Source organism: Pollicipes pollicipes, unplaced genomic scaffold (genome assembly GCF_011947565.3).
Source record: "Pollicipes pollicipes isolate AB1234 unplaced genomic scaffold, Ppol_2.1 Scaffold_3087;HRSCAF=3621_pilon_pilon_pilon, whole genome shotgun sequence".
In the NCBI taxonomy this organism is placed as follows: domain Eukaryota; kingdom Metazoa; phylum Arthropoda; class Thecostraca; order Pollicipedomorpha; family Pollicipedidae; genus Pollicipes; species Pollicipes pollicipes.
The window spans coordinates 37,977,375-37,996,791 of record NW_023596225.1 but is presented as its reverse complement, the minus strand read 5'-3'; the positions used below and the strand labels follow the sequence as shown (position 1 = coordinate 37,996,791).

At 52.6% G+C, this 19,417-nt stretch overlaps 2 protein-coding genes across 4 annotated transcripts in view; one reads left to right on the top strand and one right to left on the bottom strand.

The window, feature by feature from the left end:
* The window catches only part of LOC119089485 (kinesin-like protein KIF12), a 43,142-nt gene extending 28,504 nt beyond the window's left edge, over nt 1-14,638 (top strand). For 2 of the 3 annotated variants that reach the window (XM_037212207.1, XM_037212208.1), the window contains exons 10-17: nt 3,176-3,294; nt 3,973-4,077; nt 7,884-8,037; nt 8,609-8,831; nt 9,253-9,400; nt 10,373-10,476; nt 11,357-11,503; nt 12,361-14,638. In XM_037212207.1, coding sequence (XP_037068102.1) covers nt 3,176-3,294; nt 3,973-4,077; nt 7,884-8,037; nt 8,609-8,831; nt 9,253-9,400; nt 10,373-10,476; nt 11,357-11,503; nt 12,361-12,421 — 1,061 coding nt within the window. In that variant the 3' untranslated portion in view covers nt 12,422-14,638. The remainder of the gene's footprint in view (nt 1-3,175; nt 3,295-3,972; nt 4,078-7,883; nt 8,038-8,608; nt 8,832-9,252; nt 9,401-10,372; nt 10,477-11,356; nt 11,504-12,360) is intronic. The other variant, XM_037212209.1, reaches the window with a different exon arrangement.
* A 906-nt stretch (nt 14,639-15,544) lies between these two features.
* LOC119089486 (uncharacterized) lies at nt 15,545-18,263 on the bottom strand. Its single transcript, XM_037212211.1, has one exon. The coding sequence runs from the start codon at nt 18,261-18,263 to the stop codon at nt 17,247-17,249; it is 1,017 nt and encodes a 338-aa protein (XP_037068106.1). The 3' UTR covers nt 15,545-17,246.
* Nucleotides 18,264-19,417: the final 1,154 nt, after the last annotated feature.

Sequence of the window (19,417 nt, the reverse complement as noted above, 5' to 3'; positions counted from 1 at the left end):
GAATAAACATATTGGCTGGGAGGCGGTACTTAGTCATTTACAATCTGGCTCTGTGCGCAAGCAAAAAATAAGCCAGGTAGAACTTCGATGTAACTAGGGATATCTCTTGTGGTTCACATTATCAACAAAGCAGGATCGCTTAACACCTTTTAAGTCATGCATCTTTCAGACACTTGAAACTTCACCACATGAACTAAGCTTGTCCTGGGTCGGTGCCTATTGGCCGTGCGTCACGAACCATCGGTTTTCCCCTCCTCTGGGCCATAACTGACGCTTTATTGTTGGTCAGTCTGATTTAAAGTTGATGGAGCATGGTGGAGCTTTTGCGTTTTAGTTACATATTGCAAGGCTGCAGCATCTCCTAACAAACAAATCCTCAGAGAAAATGTTTTGGAAGGGACAGGGCGGGACAGGAGGCCAAGACAAATCTTCCTGTCTGCCCGTCATTCGTTCTAAATGTTGCAACATGTCCGCTAACTTTCGGCCGTAACGTGGGTCCATTTGGGAATCCAGTACACGACCGCGCTACCACGTAATGATAACACTGCATCCCATTGTGTTGCGGTACTGTGAGTGCAAGAAACGATGCAGATGTCTTAGTTTCTCCGTCGTTGTACCTTAGTTGACAAGCATGGCCTGGTAATAACCTGCCCTGGCATCGACCTGGTCAACGACCTTAAAAGGCTATCGCTTATTTTGGATACGAGAACCATGACTGCCAACTATGTACCACTGCCCAAAATTTTGCGTCGGCACGCCGCTCCGTTCAATTTTTATGAGGATGAACCTTACTGGGGATGCACCCCACTCCGCCCGATCGCATGCTAACTTTGTCATTTCGTTTATCGCATGGGAGCTGGGCGTGGCAGCCGTGTAGTGCAACTCAATTATAACGTTTACCAGTTCTGGAAAATTGTTGGGACGTTGTGAATCAAGCCTTCGTCCAAAGGCTATCAACTCATTATCTTAATGATGGTGCACTCGCCGTGAAATATAAGAGCCGGCGTCCCCCATTCGGCCCGAACCCGTTCCTCGCCCTGGCCGACACGAACGACGCGGGTCACGTGACGCTCGGCGGCGACAGGCCGTTCACCCGGGCCGTGACGCTCCCCCACCATGCGGCGGCCGGCGGTGTCGGCGTATCGATCTGCCCGGACACCTGGCGTCCACCGGCCCGGTGACGGTCACTGGCTGTCGATACCGACGCCGGCGCGCCGAGCAGCCCGCCGGCGCCGCACGGACCCCGCCACTGCCAACACAGCTGGTGCTGGGCAGACCAATCGCCAGTCCTCGCGCCAGGCCACATGGCTCTGGGCGGACCTATCGCCAGTCCTCCCGCCAGGCCACATGGCTCTGGGCGGACCAATCGCCAGTCCTCCCGCCAGCCCACATGGCTCTGGGCAGACCAATCGCCAGTCCTCCCGCCAGCCCACATGGCTCTGGGCGGACCAATCGCCAGTCCTACCGCCAGCCCACATGGCTCTGGGCAGACCAATCGCCAGTCCTCCCACCAGTCCACATGGCTCTGGGCAGACCTATAGTCAGTCCTCCCGCCAGTTCACATGGTCCTGGGCAGACCAATCGCCAGTCCTACCGCCAGCCCACATGGCTCTGGGCAGACCTATAGTCAGTCCTCCCACCAGTCCACATGGTCCTGGGCAGACCAATCGCCAGTCCTACCGCCAGCCCACATGGCTCCGGGCAGACCAATCGCCGGTCCTACCGCAAGCCCACATGGCTCTGGACGGACCAATCGCCAGTCCTCCCGCCAGCCCACATGGCTCTGGGCAGACCAATCGCCAGTCCTCCCACCAGCCCACATGGCTCTGGGCAGACCTATCGCCAGTCCTCCCACCAGTCCACATGGCTCTGGGCAGACCTATAGTCAGTCCTCCCGCCAGTTCACATGGTCCTGGGCAGACCAATCGCCAGTCCTACCGCCAGCCCACATGGCTCTGGGCAGACCTATAGTCAGTCCTCCCACCAGTCCACATGGTCCTGGGCAGACCAATCGCCAGTCCTACCGCCAGCCCACATGGCTCCGGGCAGACCAATCGCCGGTCCTACCGCAAGCCCACATGGCTCTGGACGGACCAATCGCCAGTCCTCCCGCCAGCCCACATGGCTCTGGGCAGACCAATCGCCAGTCCTCCCACCAGCCCACATGGCTCTGGGCAGACCTATCGCCAGTCCTCCCGCCAGTCCACATGGCTCTGGGCAGACCAATCGCCAGTCCTACCGCCAGCCCACATGGCTCCGGGCAGACCAATCGCCAGTCCTACCGCCAGCCCACATGGCTCTGGGCAGACCAATTGCCAGCTCTCCCGCCAGCCCACATGGCTCTGGGCAGACCAATCGCCAGTCCTCCCGCCAGCCCACATGGTCCTGGGCGGACCAATCGCCAGTCCTCCCGCCAGCCCACATGGCTCTGGGCAGACCAACTGCCAGCTCTCCCGCCAGCCCACATGGCTCTGGGCAGACCAATCGCCAGTGCTCTCGCCAGCCCACACGGCTCTGGGCAGACCAATCGCCAGTCTTCCCACCAGCCCACATGGCTCTGGGCAGAACTATCGCTATTGAAAGCAATGGATAGGCTCCTTCCCCGCTTACGCGGGGCAGGAGCAACCGCTACTATCCGGACATACACACCACCCGCCTCTCTTCCCCTGTCTCTTATAACGCAGCTCATGCCCACGGACCTTCACAGGCAGCTGTTAATTACAGCATGTCCTTAATATGTGAGGGTGCAGCCACTCGCGCTATGAACGGATTGCGGCTTACAGCCCACTACTCAGCAGCAAATGAATTGGATCGTGCATAGTTTTGTCAAAGTTTGGAGTTTACCAACTTTGCGCCTTTTCATCAATTTATATCATCAATAATGTGGATACATTTGACGGCTTTAACAGGCCGTCAAATGTATCCACATTATTGATGCGTTGCAGTTTTTGGTGCAAGTTATGGCAATTTGCATTGTCGACATATATTCACCTTCGCTCGTGGGTTTGCATAGGGAACAATTAAAACTTTGGGACCCGCAAGCAAACTGAACAGCCTGTTTCCCCCTATCCTCTCCGACCAACCTAGCAACCGCATTTTAGTGTGTATAGACGTGGAGGATACCGTAAAGCGCATTTGGGTCGTGGCGTCACGCAAATCCCTTCGTTCGTTTCAGGAACGTGCATATCCAACCTAAGTGACCCCAAGAAAAAGACCGGCCACATTCCGTACCGGGACAGCAAGCTGACCAAACTGTTGGCAGACAGTCTGGCTGGCAGCGGAGTTACACTGATGGGTCAAACTTGGCCGCCATATCCTCGCTCCAATAGATGATCGATTCGGTCGGCAGTGAACCTAACCCTCTATCTGTTGTCCTGTCCTCCTGTCTCTGTCTCTCTGTCTCTCTGTCTCTCTGTATCTCTTTTTCTCAGTCTCTCAGTCTCTCAATCTCTCTGTCACATGTCTCTCCTCTCTCTGTCCCACTGTCTCTCTCTGTCCCCCCCCTGTCTCTCTCTGTCCCCCTGTCTCTCTCTGTCCCCCTGTTCTCTCTCTCTGTCCCCCTGTCTCCTCTCTGTCCCCCTGTCTCTCTCTGACCCCCTGTCTCTCTCTGTCCCCCTGTCTCTCCTCGTCCCCCTGTCATCTCTCTGTCCCCCCTGTCTCTCTCTGTCCCCCTGTCTCTCTCTGTCCCCCTGTCTCTCTCTGTCCCCGGTCTCTCTCCTCTGTCCCCCTGTCTCTCCTCTGTCCCCCCCCCCCCCCTCTCTCTCTCTCTCCCTCCTCGTCTCTCTCTCTCGTCCTCTCTCTCTCTCCTCTCTCTCTCTCTCTCTCTCTCTCTCTCTCTCTCTCTCTCTCTCTCTCTCTCTGTCTCTCTTTTTTTTCTTTCTCCGAAAATCTGCGAATGTTTTGCATCGTCAGAGGGTTACAACAAAGCCTTCTCCAAGCACAGCTGTCTGACATCGCAACGTCTTTCCTCAGATCGCGTGTGCTTCGCCGGCGCGGAGTAACATCAGTGAGTCCCTGAACACGCTGAGGTACGCATCCAGGGCTAAGCGGATCAAAACCAAGCCTATCATCGTCATGGTAAGTAGAAATATGACTGGCCATGACGGGCTCCCGTACGGTCATTGGCGCTGCTTAGTTGTATGCGTATGATCTCCGACATCGAGCAGGGAGTTTCGGGTCCGAACACAAGACTTTGTGCGCATGCCTTCGTATTGTGTACATTTGTATAGCATTTCCTTGTGCGCAAATTTTCGTGAGCACAAATCTTCGTAAACCCCAAACATGTGTGTGGACAGATATTCATAACCGCAAAGTTTGCAGTCACAAAACTTCTTATACATAGTTCTTCATATCGCATTTCGTCGTACTTGAATTGCTTTGCATCGCATTTATACGCATTCATATTGATTCGTTTATGATAACTTGCTTCGCATTTCTTTGCATCCACATTTTTCCCCATTTTTCTCCTGCTCACGCTTTTCTTCGTTCATGCACTTCTTTGCACCGCCATTGTTCTCATACACAATTATTTGCGCCGTATTTCTCCCGATACGCATCTCCTTGTGTCCAGTCTTTGGTACGCGCTGTTCTTTCCATCGCAAATATTTCAGTTTGCAAGCTTTTAGCCGGAACTAACCACTCCCCAGTGGAATGGGCTTGATCACACAGTGAGTAAGTTAATGTATAAGTCGTGCGTAGTCCTAAAATTCACAGATGTAAGACTGGGTAAGATGACATACGCAATCTCATTATATCGAAAGAAATGTTTCCAGATAATCATAACTGCAGCAACCAGACGTTTGGATCTTGCAGGTTTCAGGGGGCCAACTACAACGATTATCACGCATTGGCTCACAAGTGGCGTTTTACCAACTCATTCGCATACCCGCAGGGACGACGGACTGACTGTAGCATGCATCAGCTACGCATGGTTTAGCTTAGAAATAGCATCATAATAAACATGTTAGGGTTACAAGATCATTTCTTCCAGGTATGGTTGTAATATTATGACTACGGAATTGGAAAAGAAAGGGACGGCGGTAACGAACAACGCAACAACAGGGAAAATAAGCAAATGTAGGCCATCAGTCACTTTATGAACAATGTTCGAATAACAGAATCTCCACTGTATTTAGCACCGTCAGTAACACGCTAGGCTAGATGCCGGCTAGATGCCCTTCTCTCGGGTGGGGGTCAATTTGACCCCCTTGAGCTCTCGAGAATTAAGAAAGCTAGAGACACCAAATGTACAGGGTGTGTTGACCTGTATGTGAATTTACTTAGGTCAAAGTTTCAGGTTCCTAGGTCATGACCTTCGGGTAAAAAGCTTTAACAAGGTCAAGTTCCAGGTTGGTCTCCAAAGTGCCTCAGAACGGAGATAACCGTTTCTAAGCAAAGGTCACATGCTCATTCAAGGTCAGTGACCTTGTTTGACCTTTTGAAGGTCAAGGTGACCAAAATCGTACAAGATTGCTTTGAGTTTTGTATTTGACTAAGCGACAAAGATTACATCAGGCAATATGCTCCTAAAACAAAATGTTAACCTGGATCTTTTTAGGTCAATGACCTATTCTGACCTCTGAAAAGTCCATGGAAGACGTATTATGTGGTTCCTGCTATAAATAAACTCGAAATGAACACTGGAAACTATCCCACACAGCAAGCCCTAGAGTAACAAAACAGGTTGGTTTTAACCTTGGTGCGACCTTCATACCTGACCTTAGGTCAATGTAATTTGCTTATTCAGTTGTTTTGTTACCTAAGAAAGCATCTCAGATATGTATGACTTCGTCTAACACTCCGTTGTTGGATCAAATTGAAGGATTCCTTAGCAATTGCTTTCGCCGAAACCATGACCTGACTTTGACCTGCTATAGGTCAGCGACCTTACAAGGTGTATCCATTTTTGATGCCAAACGAGCCGCTATTCAGTCGTCTACAGCTACGCAAAATGTGGCGCGGCTATGCAGCGTCGTTCGGAAACCATTCTGGAAAAAACCTTCGGGGGGATCAATTTGACCCCCCCCCCCCCCCCCACCCGAGCGCGTGTTAAGCTTGTCCTGTACGCGAAGAAGAGCAATGTGAAGTGCGGCATATTAATAAAGAACACGATTCACTGCATACGGTGCCGTAGCACGCACACGCTCCCCCACCACACATCCTGCTGCGTGACGCCCTATTATCCACGCCGTGCAGTACCCGGCGAACGCGGCGTCCCAGCTGGTGGTTAGGGGCGGCCTCCCAAACACTTCCCTTTGACTCAGTCACGGGAGTTTTCGATTGGGCTCAGCTTAGGCGCAGTTGGAAGCTTTTTGTATGTTTTTCGTAGAGGACTAAATCTTCCAGAGCCCTTATCCATTTGACTAAGTTACGGAAGTCCTCGATTGTGCTCAGCTAAGGCGCATATGGAAGCTTTTTGCACGTTTCTCTTAGGAGACTGAATCTTCCATTCTGCATCCCACTGGCATAATACAGGGCGCGCAGATTCGGTCAGAGCACATGTCCACCACTGCCGGATATATTTTCGCAGATAAGGCAGTAGTAACCCCTCCCGTTGATGTTTTGCGCTGTACATGGGCTTGATCGCGGTCACCGCACCCGGTCACCTTACCGATTGGGATACCCCTGTCGGGAAGGTGGGCGCCCGCCCGAGAAACTTTCTTGGTACATTTCCTAGTACTTTCCCTGGTAGATTCCCAGTGGGTCGAAATCTTGTATCAGGGACGTCTCCACCTGGCCTAGAACACCAACCTTGGTTGAGGAGCGTGCCATTTCTGGTGTTGTGGAAGGAGAGTTTTCGTGATTTCGTGGTACATCATTGATTTTGTTCTCAGTGCATCGTATTTCATGCAAAGGCCTGCGTATATGAAAACATGTGATGAAAAATCGTGTACAAAAAAAAAACAATACGAAGAAATGCGACGTAGAGAGTTGCGTGTGTGCAGTTCTACGGATACGAGGTGTTACTTCCGCGATGTTTTGCGGATACCCCTACCGATATGAGATATCAGATATCTGCAGATAGCTTTACTGGGTCTGCTGGATAAACGTAACTGGCTAAACATGAGCTGCGTTAACACAGCTGCATGTGGAGCAACAGTTTTTCAACCGAATTTTGGGATTTGGCAAACATTGAACAACCCATACGTGGAATATTGACTGAAGGAGACTGAGGTATTTACAAAAGACGCACAACAAACTTTTACAAAAGACACACAATGACGGACCATGCCCATAAGTAAGCGGCATCTCTATGTCCGAGAGAATGCGATCCAGTTCCTTAGGTCCATCGACACGGGTTCGAGCTCCAGGAGGAAATGCTCTGTTATGGCGGTACATCGCTGATGCAGCAGACTCCGATTGGGGGCCCCACAGTGCCTGACAGGACCCATGTGAAAAATGGATATAAATGTTGAAGTGCAAAAATTGAAAGGTTTGCGTTATGAGACGCTTAGGGTGATTTTGGGAGACGTTTTGGAATAATGTGCCCATGTCCAGCATAATGTTTCCTAATTGACTCAATCCTTTATCTGGTTAACTTAGTCGCACACAAAGGAAAATTACAGATTTCCTGTGTTGCTATATGTCAGTGGCCTGTCTTCTTGCCTGGATGTCCTCCCAGTCCGGAACGCAACTGACAAGCCGTGTAGCTGCAATCCGACCGACTTTCATTCACGTGTATATGTGCTTGTTAACTTAGGCCGCTGAGGGCGCAACTCTGTACCATGCTTGTTCCCTGGCTACTGCATCTGTCCCATTTCGAGTGTGTGGTAACCGTATGCGTATGGGCACTGGTGCTCGCTGATCGCATGGCTCTCGGCTGTTTGCGGTCAGCGGCCGCGCGGGCGTTGGCTCTGCTGACGCTGCTCGTTGGCCGGCCGCAGGACCCGCGCGAGGCACTCATCCTCAGTCTGAAGCGCGAGGTGCACATCCTGCAGCAGGAGAATGACCATCTGAAGCTACTGGTCAAAATCGGCGCCCACGGCGAGACGGTTCCGCTCTCCAACGGCGGCACGCCCGGCACCGGAGACCCCGCCCGTCAGTGATCCCCTGCCCGCTGGTGGCTCCTCTTAGCGCACGGGGCGACGCCCGAGCCGGACTGTGCGTTGCCACTGGAGCTAAACACCGAGTCGACCCAGCTCCTTAGTCGGGGATATGTTGCAATCGCCTTTTGGCGTGACTGCTAATTTATTGGACGGACGCAAGCAACGTTCTAACTGCAGACGTGGTGTTCCATCCCAGTCACCACTGAGAACATCGTGCAGCTTTTGCGTTTCTGCGAGAAGCGGCTGACAGTTCCGTGGTTCTCTTCCGTGTCTGCTGAGCTGTTGGGTTGACATTCTTTTCCTTGGAAACCGGCCCGCGTGGGTCCAAGCAGACGGGCTATATTCAGCAGCCCGGGGTTTGTTTGACCTGTCCCGACCTTCAGCCCGACTGCAATTTCACCCACCTCCGTTTGGCAGTGCCTGTCTGCCCGCGCTCACGCGTACTGACAGCTGACCCGACTCCGCGGTCGGCGCAGCGGTGCTATTTGTGCGGCCTGACAACGAACCCCGTGTCTGGCAGAAATAGCCCTGTTTCCCTGTCATGCTGACCATCCCCCCGACAGGCCGGCGTCGTTCGGAGCAGAAGCTGGCGATCGACAAGGAGCGGCTGCAGGAGCTGAAGACGGAGGAGCTGATCGAGCTGCTCCAGGAGTACATGGCCAACAACACAGCGCTGCGCGATGAGAACCTGGACATGCACACGCTGCGCGACGCCCTGATGCGCGACCAGGACGTGGTCATTAAGGAGAACGAGCGCCTCCTCCGCAAGCTGGAGGAGATCAACAGGTGTGTCTGCCGCGGTGGCCTGGCGACGCCGACCGCGTCTTCAGCAGCATTCGCAGCGAGCACAACCAGCCAGCATGGCGGCGCCGTACGGCGTCAGGGATGACCCACCGCACATTGCCAGATTATACATGGTCGATATCTGTTGGTAGTTAGTGACCGGTAGTCGAACAGTGCCGGGTATGGAATGTTTTCTCAAGGTCTTTAAAACTGCACTTCACGAAGATTTCGTCATCACAGGACCTCCTGATTAGGACACTGGACATGCTTAGGACTCAGAACTATCAGTGGTATCGCGCCGGAGATATATGTGATTGGTTGTGACAAAAGAGAAAATTCATCGTCGTAACAAAACCGAAAATTCAAAACAGGGTCGTTTTGGCAGCCCGTAGTAGCCCGCGCCAACAACTGACCGCTGTTTCAGTACGTGCAGCCGCTCACCAATCGTGCCGGCGCGTCCGTCCTTCTCGGCCGACCTGGTGCTGCAGAGCGTGAGTCAGCCCTCCTCCCTGCCCAACACGCCTGAGCGCGCCGCTGCCGGCCAAGTCAATGTCTGGACCAACCCGCGATACGTGAGTGCAGCTAGGTCAGGTCATACTCCGGATGACCCCGCCCTACGTGAATGGAGCTGAGCAGTGCGTCACCAGGTTTCATAGCTTGGGTACCAAACAGTCCTGTTCGTGAACCAACCAGCCCGCCTGGGTACGAGACTGGTTCTTCTGGTACCGATACAAACCGAAAACAAACCGATGATTTTGATGGCCAAGGCGGTGAAACCATGGTAACACCGCTGGCAACAGGCGTTACACAAGGCCCCTGTCCGCGCCCCTGGTGCAGATGTTTGCTCAACATCTGGACCAACCCTGAGTGCGTCGCGGGAGTGTGCATTATAACTTGTAAGTCTTGAATGATTCGATGCTGACCTTCCGTACCGCCGCGGATTGGCTTCTCATAGGGTTGGACGCATAATCATATCGGAAGACATCTGTACGTGCCGTGCAAGCGTTTGGCTCAGGTTTTAGTTAGCGTTATCCTCGTGCGTTTATGATGGCGCATTACAAATTTTGATAAAGGTGAACCCATGGTGCTAGACATCATTATGGGGGTTTACCAGCTTGGACGGAGGGCTATTTAACGCTCCACCCCATCGGCCTATGATGTTGTCTTTTGAGACCAACAAAGGCGTGAAAATTAAACTAGACGGGATATGCCATCAACAAAGCACATGTTGTCAGCAATGTCATGGACACTACGCCATTTAAAAACCACACTAACATGAATGTAACCACGTGTCTGACGTAGGAGGGTGCCAAATGTCACTGCGAAAATTGGATAGGATATTTTTCCTCCCCCCCCCCCCCCCCACCGGTGGTTAGAGCCATGACACCAAGAGGTGGTGGTGATGAAAATTGCCTCACAATGCCTGATGGGTACCACGGTGTGAACGCAAAAGCTGAAGCGCCTTTAAGTGGTTGGCGTGTTTGCATTCGATTTATAATCGGCAGGAGGCCTGAAGCTTAAACGGTGGTGTGCATTGCTTATAGGATGACAAGAATAAGGAGGCGATGACCAAGCCATCGAACATCAAGAAAGTCCCCAGGTCTGTCGACAAGGAACTTGAGAAGAGGCAAATCACCAAAGGAACTGAGTGAGTCCAAGAAGTCAGGTAACCGTTCAGAGTTGGTCTACCAGTGGCTTACAGAATGAAACTTTCACGGTGTGCTCTCGCCCGACTTTATTTAGTATTCCAGACATAAAAATACAATTTTAAGCTACCCAGAGATAATCGGAGAGTTACAAATTCATAAACCATTCCAACGGAAAAATTTAAGAGCTCACCGGGTCTATGCGAGCAGCACAATGCTTTTCTGTGGGTTAAAAATAGCATGTTGTACGTCTACAGGTACTCAAGATCGGATAGCTGTTGTTTACACTATGCATAGTCCCAGCGAAATTTGTCAGTGAATTTGTAACAAACTGAGAACAAGCACGTTGGTACATGAAATTATACGTACTCAGCTTCACAAACATGAGAAGGAAGAGGTTACGTGCGCCGCACTCGTTCGCCTAGCTTCTCCACTACTGACGTTTTTCTCCACTCCACATTTTCCCGCCATAGCTTTGATCCTCGATGTAAGTTAACGTGATGGTAATGCGAAGGAAGTAAAGCACTCTGCCCAATATCAAGCGAAGCGTTTCATTTGTAACACCATTTCCACACGTTTCTAGCTTTCCGTAGAAAACGATTATGGGACGAAACCTCTCAGCAAAAGCAACGCATGTGCGTAACGCCACCAGGGTGGCTGCGCAGGCACGCGTGCCATCAATGGCAGCGGCAGGACGGGCTATATGCGCCTCAGCCCTGAGCAACAGGCACAGATGCGGATCGTTGCTGTTGTACTGGCTGGACTGAGGCTCACGCAAAAACCCAGGTTTGTCAGCCCATAATGATTATGTTAAAAAGGGAGCGAAAAGGAATGTCTTACGGCAGGGTCCGATGAGCTGAACTGACCACATCCCCTTTGCAGTGACATCAAGGACAAGATCCAGCATCGGAATACCTCCGGCTCCCGAAGCGCGGACGGCAAGAAGCCCAAGTCTCACGCCATCAAGAATGACGTCGCGGGTCGTAGACGCGCCGGTGCGTCACCGAACCGGGCCACGAAACTGGCACAGTGAGTCGAGCCGTGGCGCTTCCCGCGAGCGGCGAGACAGCTGCCCCCTCCCCACCGCAAATCCCAGGAAACATTTAGCATCAGCGATGGCTGTGCACAAAGAGACACGATGTGGGGATCGCGTTCCCCGCATCCACAGATAATCCGCCTCCACTTCGGCGCGATGATCGTCCGCATCCACTCACCCTCCTTTTCATTTTCTTGTTTTTTTGTCTACCTAATTTGCATGCTTGAAGCAATGTGATGTACTGCCCCGGTTCCCTGTTGCTACAGGGTGTTTTAATTAAAATGACACTTTTAAAAGTGCAAAGATTGCAGCAAAACAGGTCAAGCCGCGCTTTCTGGCAAGAAGTGTTGAAAGCTGCCGGATATTTAGATTGGTATCTTGCACGCAATCACTGTGGTCTGGGAACTAGAGACGCCGGCTTCCGTCCCCGCGCTTACCGGCTACTCACGCCATTTGCACGACACTAGCAGCCGTAACAGGTGTGGGTCATTCTGAAATTGGTAGAAATGGCTTTGTGTTTAGGGGCTGTTGTGGAAACGTTTTGGTAGGCAGATGAACGCTGACCTCAAACACAAGTGTCCAAATGTTCTAAGACCTGTAATAAAAAGAAATACGTTAACTGCATAGTCTGCACATCTTCGTGGCCGTGTAGCTAAAAAACTAAAGGATTTTAGGTCTTGAGAAGGCCATGACTGTGAACTGCACCGAATGCCCTTAAGAATAGCTGTCTCAGTTCAAAACTCCATGCAACTGTGGATTGCTTGCTTCAACATAGTGCATTTTCCGACGGGAAATGACGCGCATGGATCCCTTGTACGCATAGGTTTACAACACCTGTTAATTTTTGCAGGGGAAAGATGAAGAAGGCAGCGTCCACATCTCGACTGGACGATGCCAAGAAAAAGAAATGATCGGCGACGTCTCCATCGTGTGCTATCAGGCGGAGGCAAGACGTCGCCGCGCGCTGGCGTCGCGTCCAGACTGACATTTTACGACCATCTCGCAGTCGCCCTTACGTGGTCGGACTTGGGGTACCGCACTTTCTGCTTCTGCAGCTATCGGCGGCAAAGACGGCCTTGGCCGGAGCCGAGAGGCCAGCAGCGGGGGCGCCTGGCAGCACGCTCCACCTGTTCCGTCCACCCATCGGGAATCAGACACACGCGTAGGCACAGACAGAACACGAGGGGGTCTGGGCAGACTGTCGTTACGTTCAGCCAGCTTGAGAAAGACACGCACGGTTTCATGGAAAAACGCCAGGCTAGAGGCGCTATGTCAGGAGTCAGACACTGGCAGGTGCACTGCCAGTGTGAGACTCGGCTGCACCGAATCCGTCCTTCATATCCAGACACACACACGCACACACACACAGAAACAAAGCCGCATTAGTACATTTCCATAGCATGCCAAATACTGATCACGTCCAATCATAGGGACAACAGCAATGATAGACAACTCCGCTAAACACGCACACCAACGCATTCATACAAAAGCACAAGACGACGTCTGCGTACCCGGACGCGAGTCCACACGAGGCTGGGGTTGACACCGAATCCGTCCTTCTTTTCCCAGACAACCCTTTATAAACATGTTGATGTACAGTGAGGCTTGTCGGGTGCCTATGATCTCATGTGTGGCAGGTTTGTGTACATGTTGGGTTCGTGGGTGGATTGTTTGTGTGCCGTCGTTTTGTTAGAAGACAGGTGGGGGATGTCAACATTGATACAGCCACCCATTCGGCATGGGCGAACGTACTACTGGGTTTGATGGGATCCAGAACCCAATAACGTTTGAGCAGATTCGACAATTTTCATGATGTGATCACATACAATCAAGCACAAATGGATGCAGCAATATTAAAGATGTGGCGACGTCCAGTAGAGCATGGGTAGCTGCGCCCTTGACATTCGGGGTCGGGGAAGGGTAAGGGCAAGGTCAGGATTGGATGGTCCAAATTAGAGTCTTTGGAATAGCCTGGCCCAAAATAATATTTTTGAACAGGAAAATGTGAAAACTTGCAGTGTTGGACAAAATCTAAATAAGGAAAAATTGTAGGGGACATGCCCCCTCTGTCCCTTCCGCCCCCCCCCCCCCCCCTCCCCTGCGCCGATTGTTACACCCATGCACTCGCGGATAAATTCCTATGTTGTCTCAGACACTTCATTGTTTCCTATGCAACAAGAGCGTCCAAGCCACAGACACTTTTCTTTCTCTTATTTCTCCACGCGGACCTGGTGCCGTTGCCAGACGTCATCTCATGATGACGCAAGTCCTTGTCCAAGTCCAAAGGACGGCGTCATTGTCAGTCGCTATCCGCAAAACGTCTATCGCATCACTGCTCCTACGTTCCTCACTCCGTTCTAATAGTTCCTCAAATCGTCACATCAGCTCCTCAAACTCAAACTTCCTTCGCCTTGGAGCACAGTGGCGTGTGTGCGGCGTCGGCATTTGTGTCGTCATAGGTAGCTACGTCAGCAGCTATCGTCATCATGGGTAGCTACCTCAGGTAGGTCCTTTGCCAAAGAACTTCACGCGGGAGCGTGGTTTCACAAAACGAGCTGGGGATGGGACGTGGTGAAAAATGACAAAACTTACCACCAGCACGCGCCAGCAAACTGGTTTCTCCCGGACTTTGGTCTATTTGGCTTCCAAATTTTGGGCGGGGCGAGGCAGGCTGGAGCCCCAACTGAACAAGAAACCACACCCCTGTCTCAAAGCAATCGTAAGCTGCTTATCGGACCGCCGCGCTGGGCATGCGATGCCACCAGCTGGTCCCCATCCCATCACACTATACCCGCACAGCGCTGGGCATGCGATGCCACCAGCTGGTCCTGCATCCCATCACACCATACCCGCACAGCGACTTCGTCGCGCCGAACCGCTGGAAAAGTGAGTGCACACGTGTCCGTAGCTCCCCATGTGGCGTTCAAAATACAACGGCGTCTCACCTGTAGATAATGCTGCAAACGATGCTATAAATAACTATCGCGGCGGCAAGTACTGGGGCCGTTCGGCGCCATAAAACGCTGCAAGGCCGTTCTTTCCTGTATATTTTCTGAAATGCAATGTGCGCAGGTCATCGTGCGGTCGCGATGGACAAGGTAAACAATAGATGTCGGTATGCATTGTCAGGCGAGTTTGAGCCCAGACATCTCCATGCGCATGCGCGGCACATCGCCCGCGCAGACATGGCCGGAACAGCAGGCGAGCAGTCGCGCGACGGCGGCGCGGAACGCGGACGGGGGCGCAACGCGCGCCCGAGGGAAGCGCCCGCGCCCGTCGCTGGCCGGCGTCGCAGCCGCCCCTCCCCGCGTCACACAAAACCGTGCGCGGAACAGGCCACCACAGCGGTGGAAGACCGTGCAGAAATCAAACGAATAGCATTAGAGTAGCAACGTGTGACAACGCAAAGCGGAAACACACAGACTCAAGCGAATTTGCAAATAAAGTATACCGAATGGATACGGCCGACCAACAAACGATTTTTTGGCTGCAGGTAAGGTGAGTTGCGACACGTTCGTAATTCCCATGCCTTGTTTCTTTTCGCCACCAGTCTGATCTGCCCGCCGCAATTCACTGCAAAGCGGGTTTGAGCTAGATAGGAATCAGTACTAACGCGAAGTGTGACGATCGGTACCCTGTCCCTCGCATGATTAAGTCAAACTTAACGGTCATTGTGACAGTGAGGGCAAGCGAATAGTAACGACGCCATAGACACATGGGACGCTGAAACCCCCTATCTATAACGGAATTAAAAAAAAAACAATGCTTCGTCAGACCCAATAACGTACCGTCTGAACGTCGCGCAGAAATTCAACACCTTCAGCAATGCTATTAAAGAGATAGTACGCAGAGAACAAACAATCCTGACATAGCTTAGCTGGCAGCGGTCTAGATGTGTCACATAAAACTACGTCCCGTAGAAAAGAAGCATCAGATTTCCGGGTGTGAGCATTAGGCGCTTGACGTATCTGGCCTCCGCAAGACTGAGGGCAAAAAAGACAACTATATATATATATATATATATATATATATATATATATATATATATATATGTTGTTCCAAATTCAACAATACGCAAAAGTAGAGGGCGGCGATAGTTCCGCCAGCTTTGGTTCGACAAGCAGAGTAACAAATCTTGTTCGACGACTGGGCCAGTTTCCTGCGCACCACAGCAACACGCACTCCACAGATGTACGTCGCCATCAGACGTACTCTGCATACGACACACCACGCATCAACTTGTGACCCGCCGCCATCTGAACGTCATCTCGAATCGCTGTGCTGGCTGTCGGCTGGTCCCACCGACGTGAGCACGGCGTAGAGCGCGCTTCCCTGAGCCGGCAGCGACAGCACCAGGCCACGACAAAGCCAACGCGGGCAGCAAAACAGTGGATCGCCTCACAACGCCACAATCGGTGCAAGATGCGCACACAAGCGTTACGAGCTTCACGCGTCTAAGCAGATCGGGCGTGTTTCAACCACATGCACACCCCAGGTTTTGCCACAGCGAACCGTCCTGAGATTCGCTATTACTTGCGAATAAAGTGAGACTTCTAGATGGACCGCGCTCCGTGTTAAGAACACGTATGAATGGGCAAGCTTTGCTAACGATTTAACAACTCTACTCTTCCTACTGCACGCTAACGTAAATAATCTCAGACCGAAGGGCAAGCGCAAAAAAAGGTAGGTCGGCACCTCAGTATCTCCAGGTCCACGCCATCAGCGCATGTGATCAGCGGCCTAGCACGCGGGCCGAGACGGCAGTGTCGGAAACCAGCCTCTGCCCAGTACGTTTGTGCGCTGCGTCAGCGATCTAGACGATCGCGCCACAGCCTCAACCATGCCGACCCGGACGGCGGCAGCACGCGCTCTCCGACCGGGGCCGGAGAACACGCACCTGGGCCTCAGACAGTCCGTTGCCCGGCGACAGCACGTGCTGTTTGTACGATGCCGCAATGAACCTGCCGCGGTCAAAACCACTTGCGCGGTGCTGTCCATGGCAACGACAAACTGGCTGAGACGTTTTGATTATCTGCGCTCTGCTGACTAGCCCGACACGTAGGTGTGATAACACGTAGATGAGGTCTCGACAACAAACGAGCCACGCCGATGTCTGATGTCTTGTGACGTCCTGCCCCCTTCCAACGACACTTAAAATCCAGACCGCATTCCACAGGGTACCTAGCTTCAACTAATTCACTCGCCGTCCATCCACGCCCTAGCACTTGGCATAAGCTCCAACAGCACACTAACCCACAAAGAATTATGGATGCAAAGCATGCCTAAAACAAAGCTAAGTCCACTTGCATTCATCACAGTATTGCAGTGAGTCACCAACAAACCAGCGATCCGTCACACGGTGTCACTGCAGATCATCGAGCGTCAGGTCGTATACCCTATGGCGAGCTCCGAACTCCTGTGCTCAGGGTCACATTGTGTCAGCGCTCCCGAGCTCGGCGTGAGGTGCGTTCTCAGGTTCGCAACTCACGTCAGAAGAAAGGCTCGGAGCCTATCACCCAACCCAGGTGGATGTACTCAGAGCTTCCCGTTCTTTGGCGCGGTGTGAACTGCATACTCCTGCATTTTCACTTTCCTGCATTCTCAGTACCAATGTACCCCAGCTCGTGCTCGAATGCACGCTGCGCTCCCAGCTTCCCGCTCAGTCTCCTCCAGTTAGCGCTCGGAGTAACGCTGCGCCCCGCTCGTCAGCCTCACACCCGACCTGGCCGCGCGCGCTCAGAGCGGAGCCGGCGTGGCGTGCTCCCCGCGGTTGAGCGGCACGCTGTGCACGTCGTCCAGTTCCAGCTCGTCCGGCTCGGCTTTCTGCGGCGGCGCACGGCGGCAGGCGGCGCACAGTCGTAGCAAGTCCGGGTACAGCGAGTACAGTGCCGTGAACACGCCCAGGATGTTCTTCATGAGGAAGAGGGAGATGTCACCGCCCAGCGACACCCACAGCTTGATGCGGATCACCATGTACGCGACGTTGACAAGCGCCAGGTGTAACAGTTTGTAGGTGAGCACGATGTATGGCGAGCCGGTCTCCAGGCCGAAGTCAGACAGACTCAGCTTGTAGAGCGTCAGTGTGGGCAACAGGAAGTTGACCGCCGCCAGCACGAGAACTGTGTTCTCCAACGTGAACGGCAGAATCATCCCGCTGTCGGAGAGGATGAGCAGGCTGAGAAACTGGACCGAGTCCATGATCTCGTACGCGGTCGAGCCGCAGAGCAGGCGGATGTAGGTGTTGCGCGCCGAGTTTGGCTCGGCGTCGTGGTGGCCCTCCACCAGCAGCATGAACACAGCGCCAGACGAGGCGATCGCGATCTTGAGCAGCTGTGGGCCCCAGCGATCCGTCGGCTGCAGCGTGTTCGGGATCTCTGATGTAAAGATCACCACCACCTTGGCTACCACCACCGTCGAGTAGACGACCCACGACGCGTAGCTAAGAGGCAGGATGCCCAGCTTGGATCGCGGATAGCGCCGGATTAGGCGCTTCGGCGAGTACGGGAACTCGCCTTGACGGTCACGGTGCTTGAAGCGCAGGTACCGGTGCGCGATCGCCAGAGAGCCGATAAACAGAAACAGAATGACGAAGTCGGCCGCGAACCAAAAGTAGGCGATCAGCGAGTCCTTCTTAGGCGAGATGATGTAGTAATTCAGCACGCATGACTGGAAGATGTGCACCAACACCAATGCTATCCCGATGATGAGATGTAGCACCAGCTGAACGGAGCACTTCTTGAAGTTAACCGCCATCTCTGCAACAAAGGAACGACATTTTGCGTCCTTAGTAGGTTCCCTAAAAATTAGTTTTGTGAATCATTTTAAAGTAGTACAAAACTTCAGCAACATAACATCTGGGGCATTTAAGGGGGGAGGGCAAGGGTTTCTTAATTCTCAGCCACTGTCTGATCATTGCACCACGGTGGTAATGCCATACCAAACAGCAAATGAATGACATCACGCATGTCATTGCCTCAAAATAAGATGGCTTGAAACATGCCATTTGCTGTGATCACACTTGACCTGGATGAACAATCCAGTGAAAGCCCTATTATATTTTCAACAGTCCATGGACCCTGGCCTACGTACCCATTTGATCGCAGACTTGGAACCTTCACAGTCACATAAGCTTTCAAACCAGATCGGAAATGGAACTGTTTGTCTGACAAGTCGCGGAAAAGCACACGAGCATGCAGGAAAACCAGTACCTTTTTTTGCTTTACAGTGCAGTTCAGATACTAGAGAGGTGTAGGTCAGAGAAGGGCAGAGTTGTGAGCTGCACCGAATGGTTCTCAAGATGGCTATTTTAGTTCAAAACCCGGTACAAATGTAGAGCACCTCATTTAACACCGGGCAGGGAGGTGCATAAATTATTACGTGCCTACATCATCACTGACATTACGCATTTCTCAGGGAAAGGTGAAAACTCAAATTGCCAGAGGCGTGCACGCACAGTACCCACGGGGCACGTGCATTACCAAATGCATGACATAAATAGATCCGTGACTAAATGTTGGCAATCAATAATTCCCAAGCACGGCAGCACGTCAAACTTTCACCACCAAATTCTACTGTTAACCTGGAATTGCGCAATTGGATGGTAGGGGTCAGGGCTCACACATGACGGCGCAAGCAGGGGGCACAGGGGCACGTCCCCCGCTTAGATACCGAGGGGCCCGAAGGGCTCCTCGCGACCTTAAGTTACGGGACCGATTTGTGGACCCGAAGGACCCAGAAAGCCGGCCGGAAGTTGTAGTCAGGGGTCCCGGCCCGCCGGACACTTCAATGCCATCCGGAGGGTCCTGCGGGCTGCTCAGGGCCCCTGGGTTGGTAAGCTTCCATATGCCGGTCAGACACAACCAATAAGCATGGTCGGCTCCGCGTCCGCATGGGCCTGGGGGCTCATC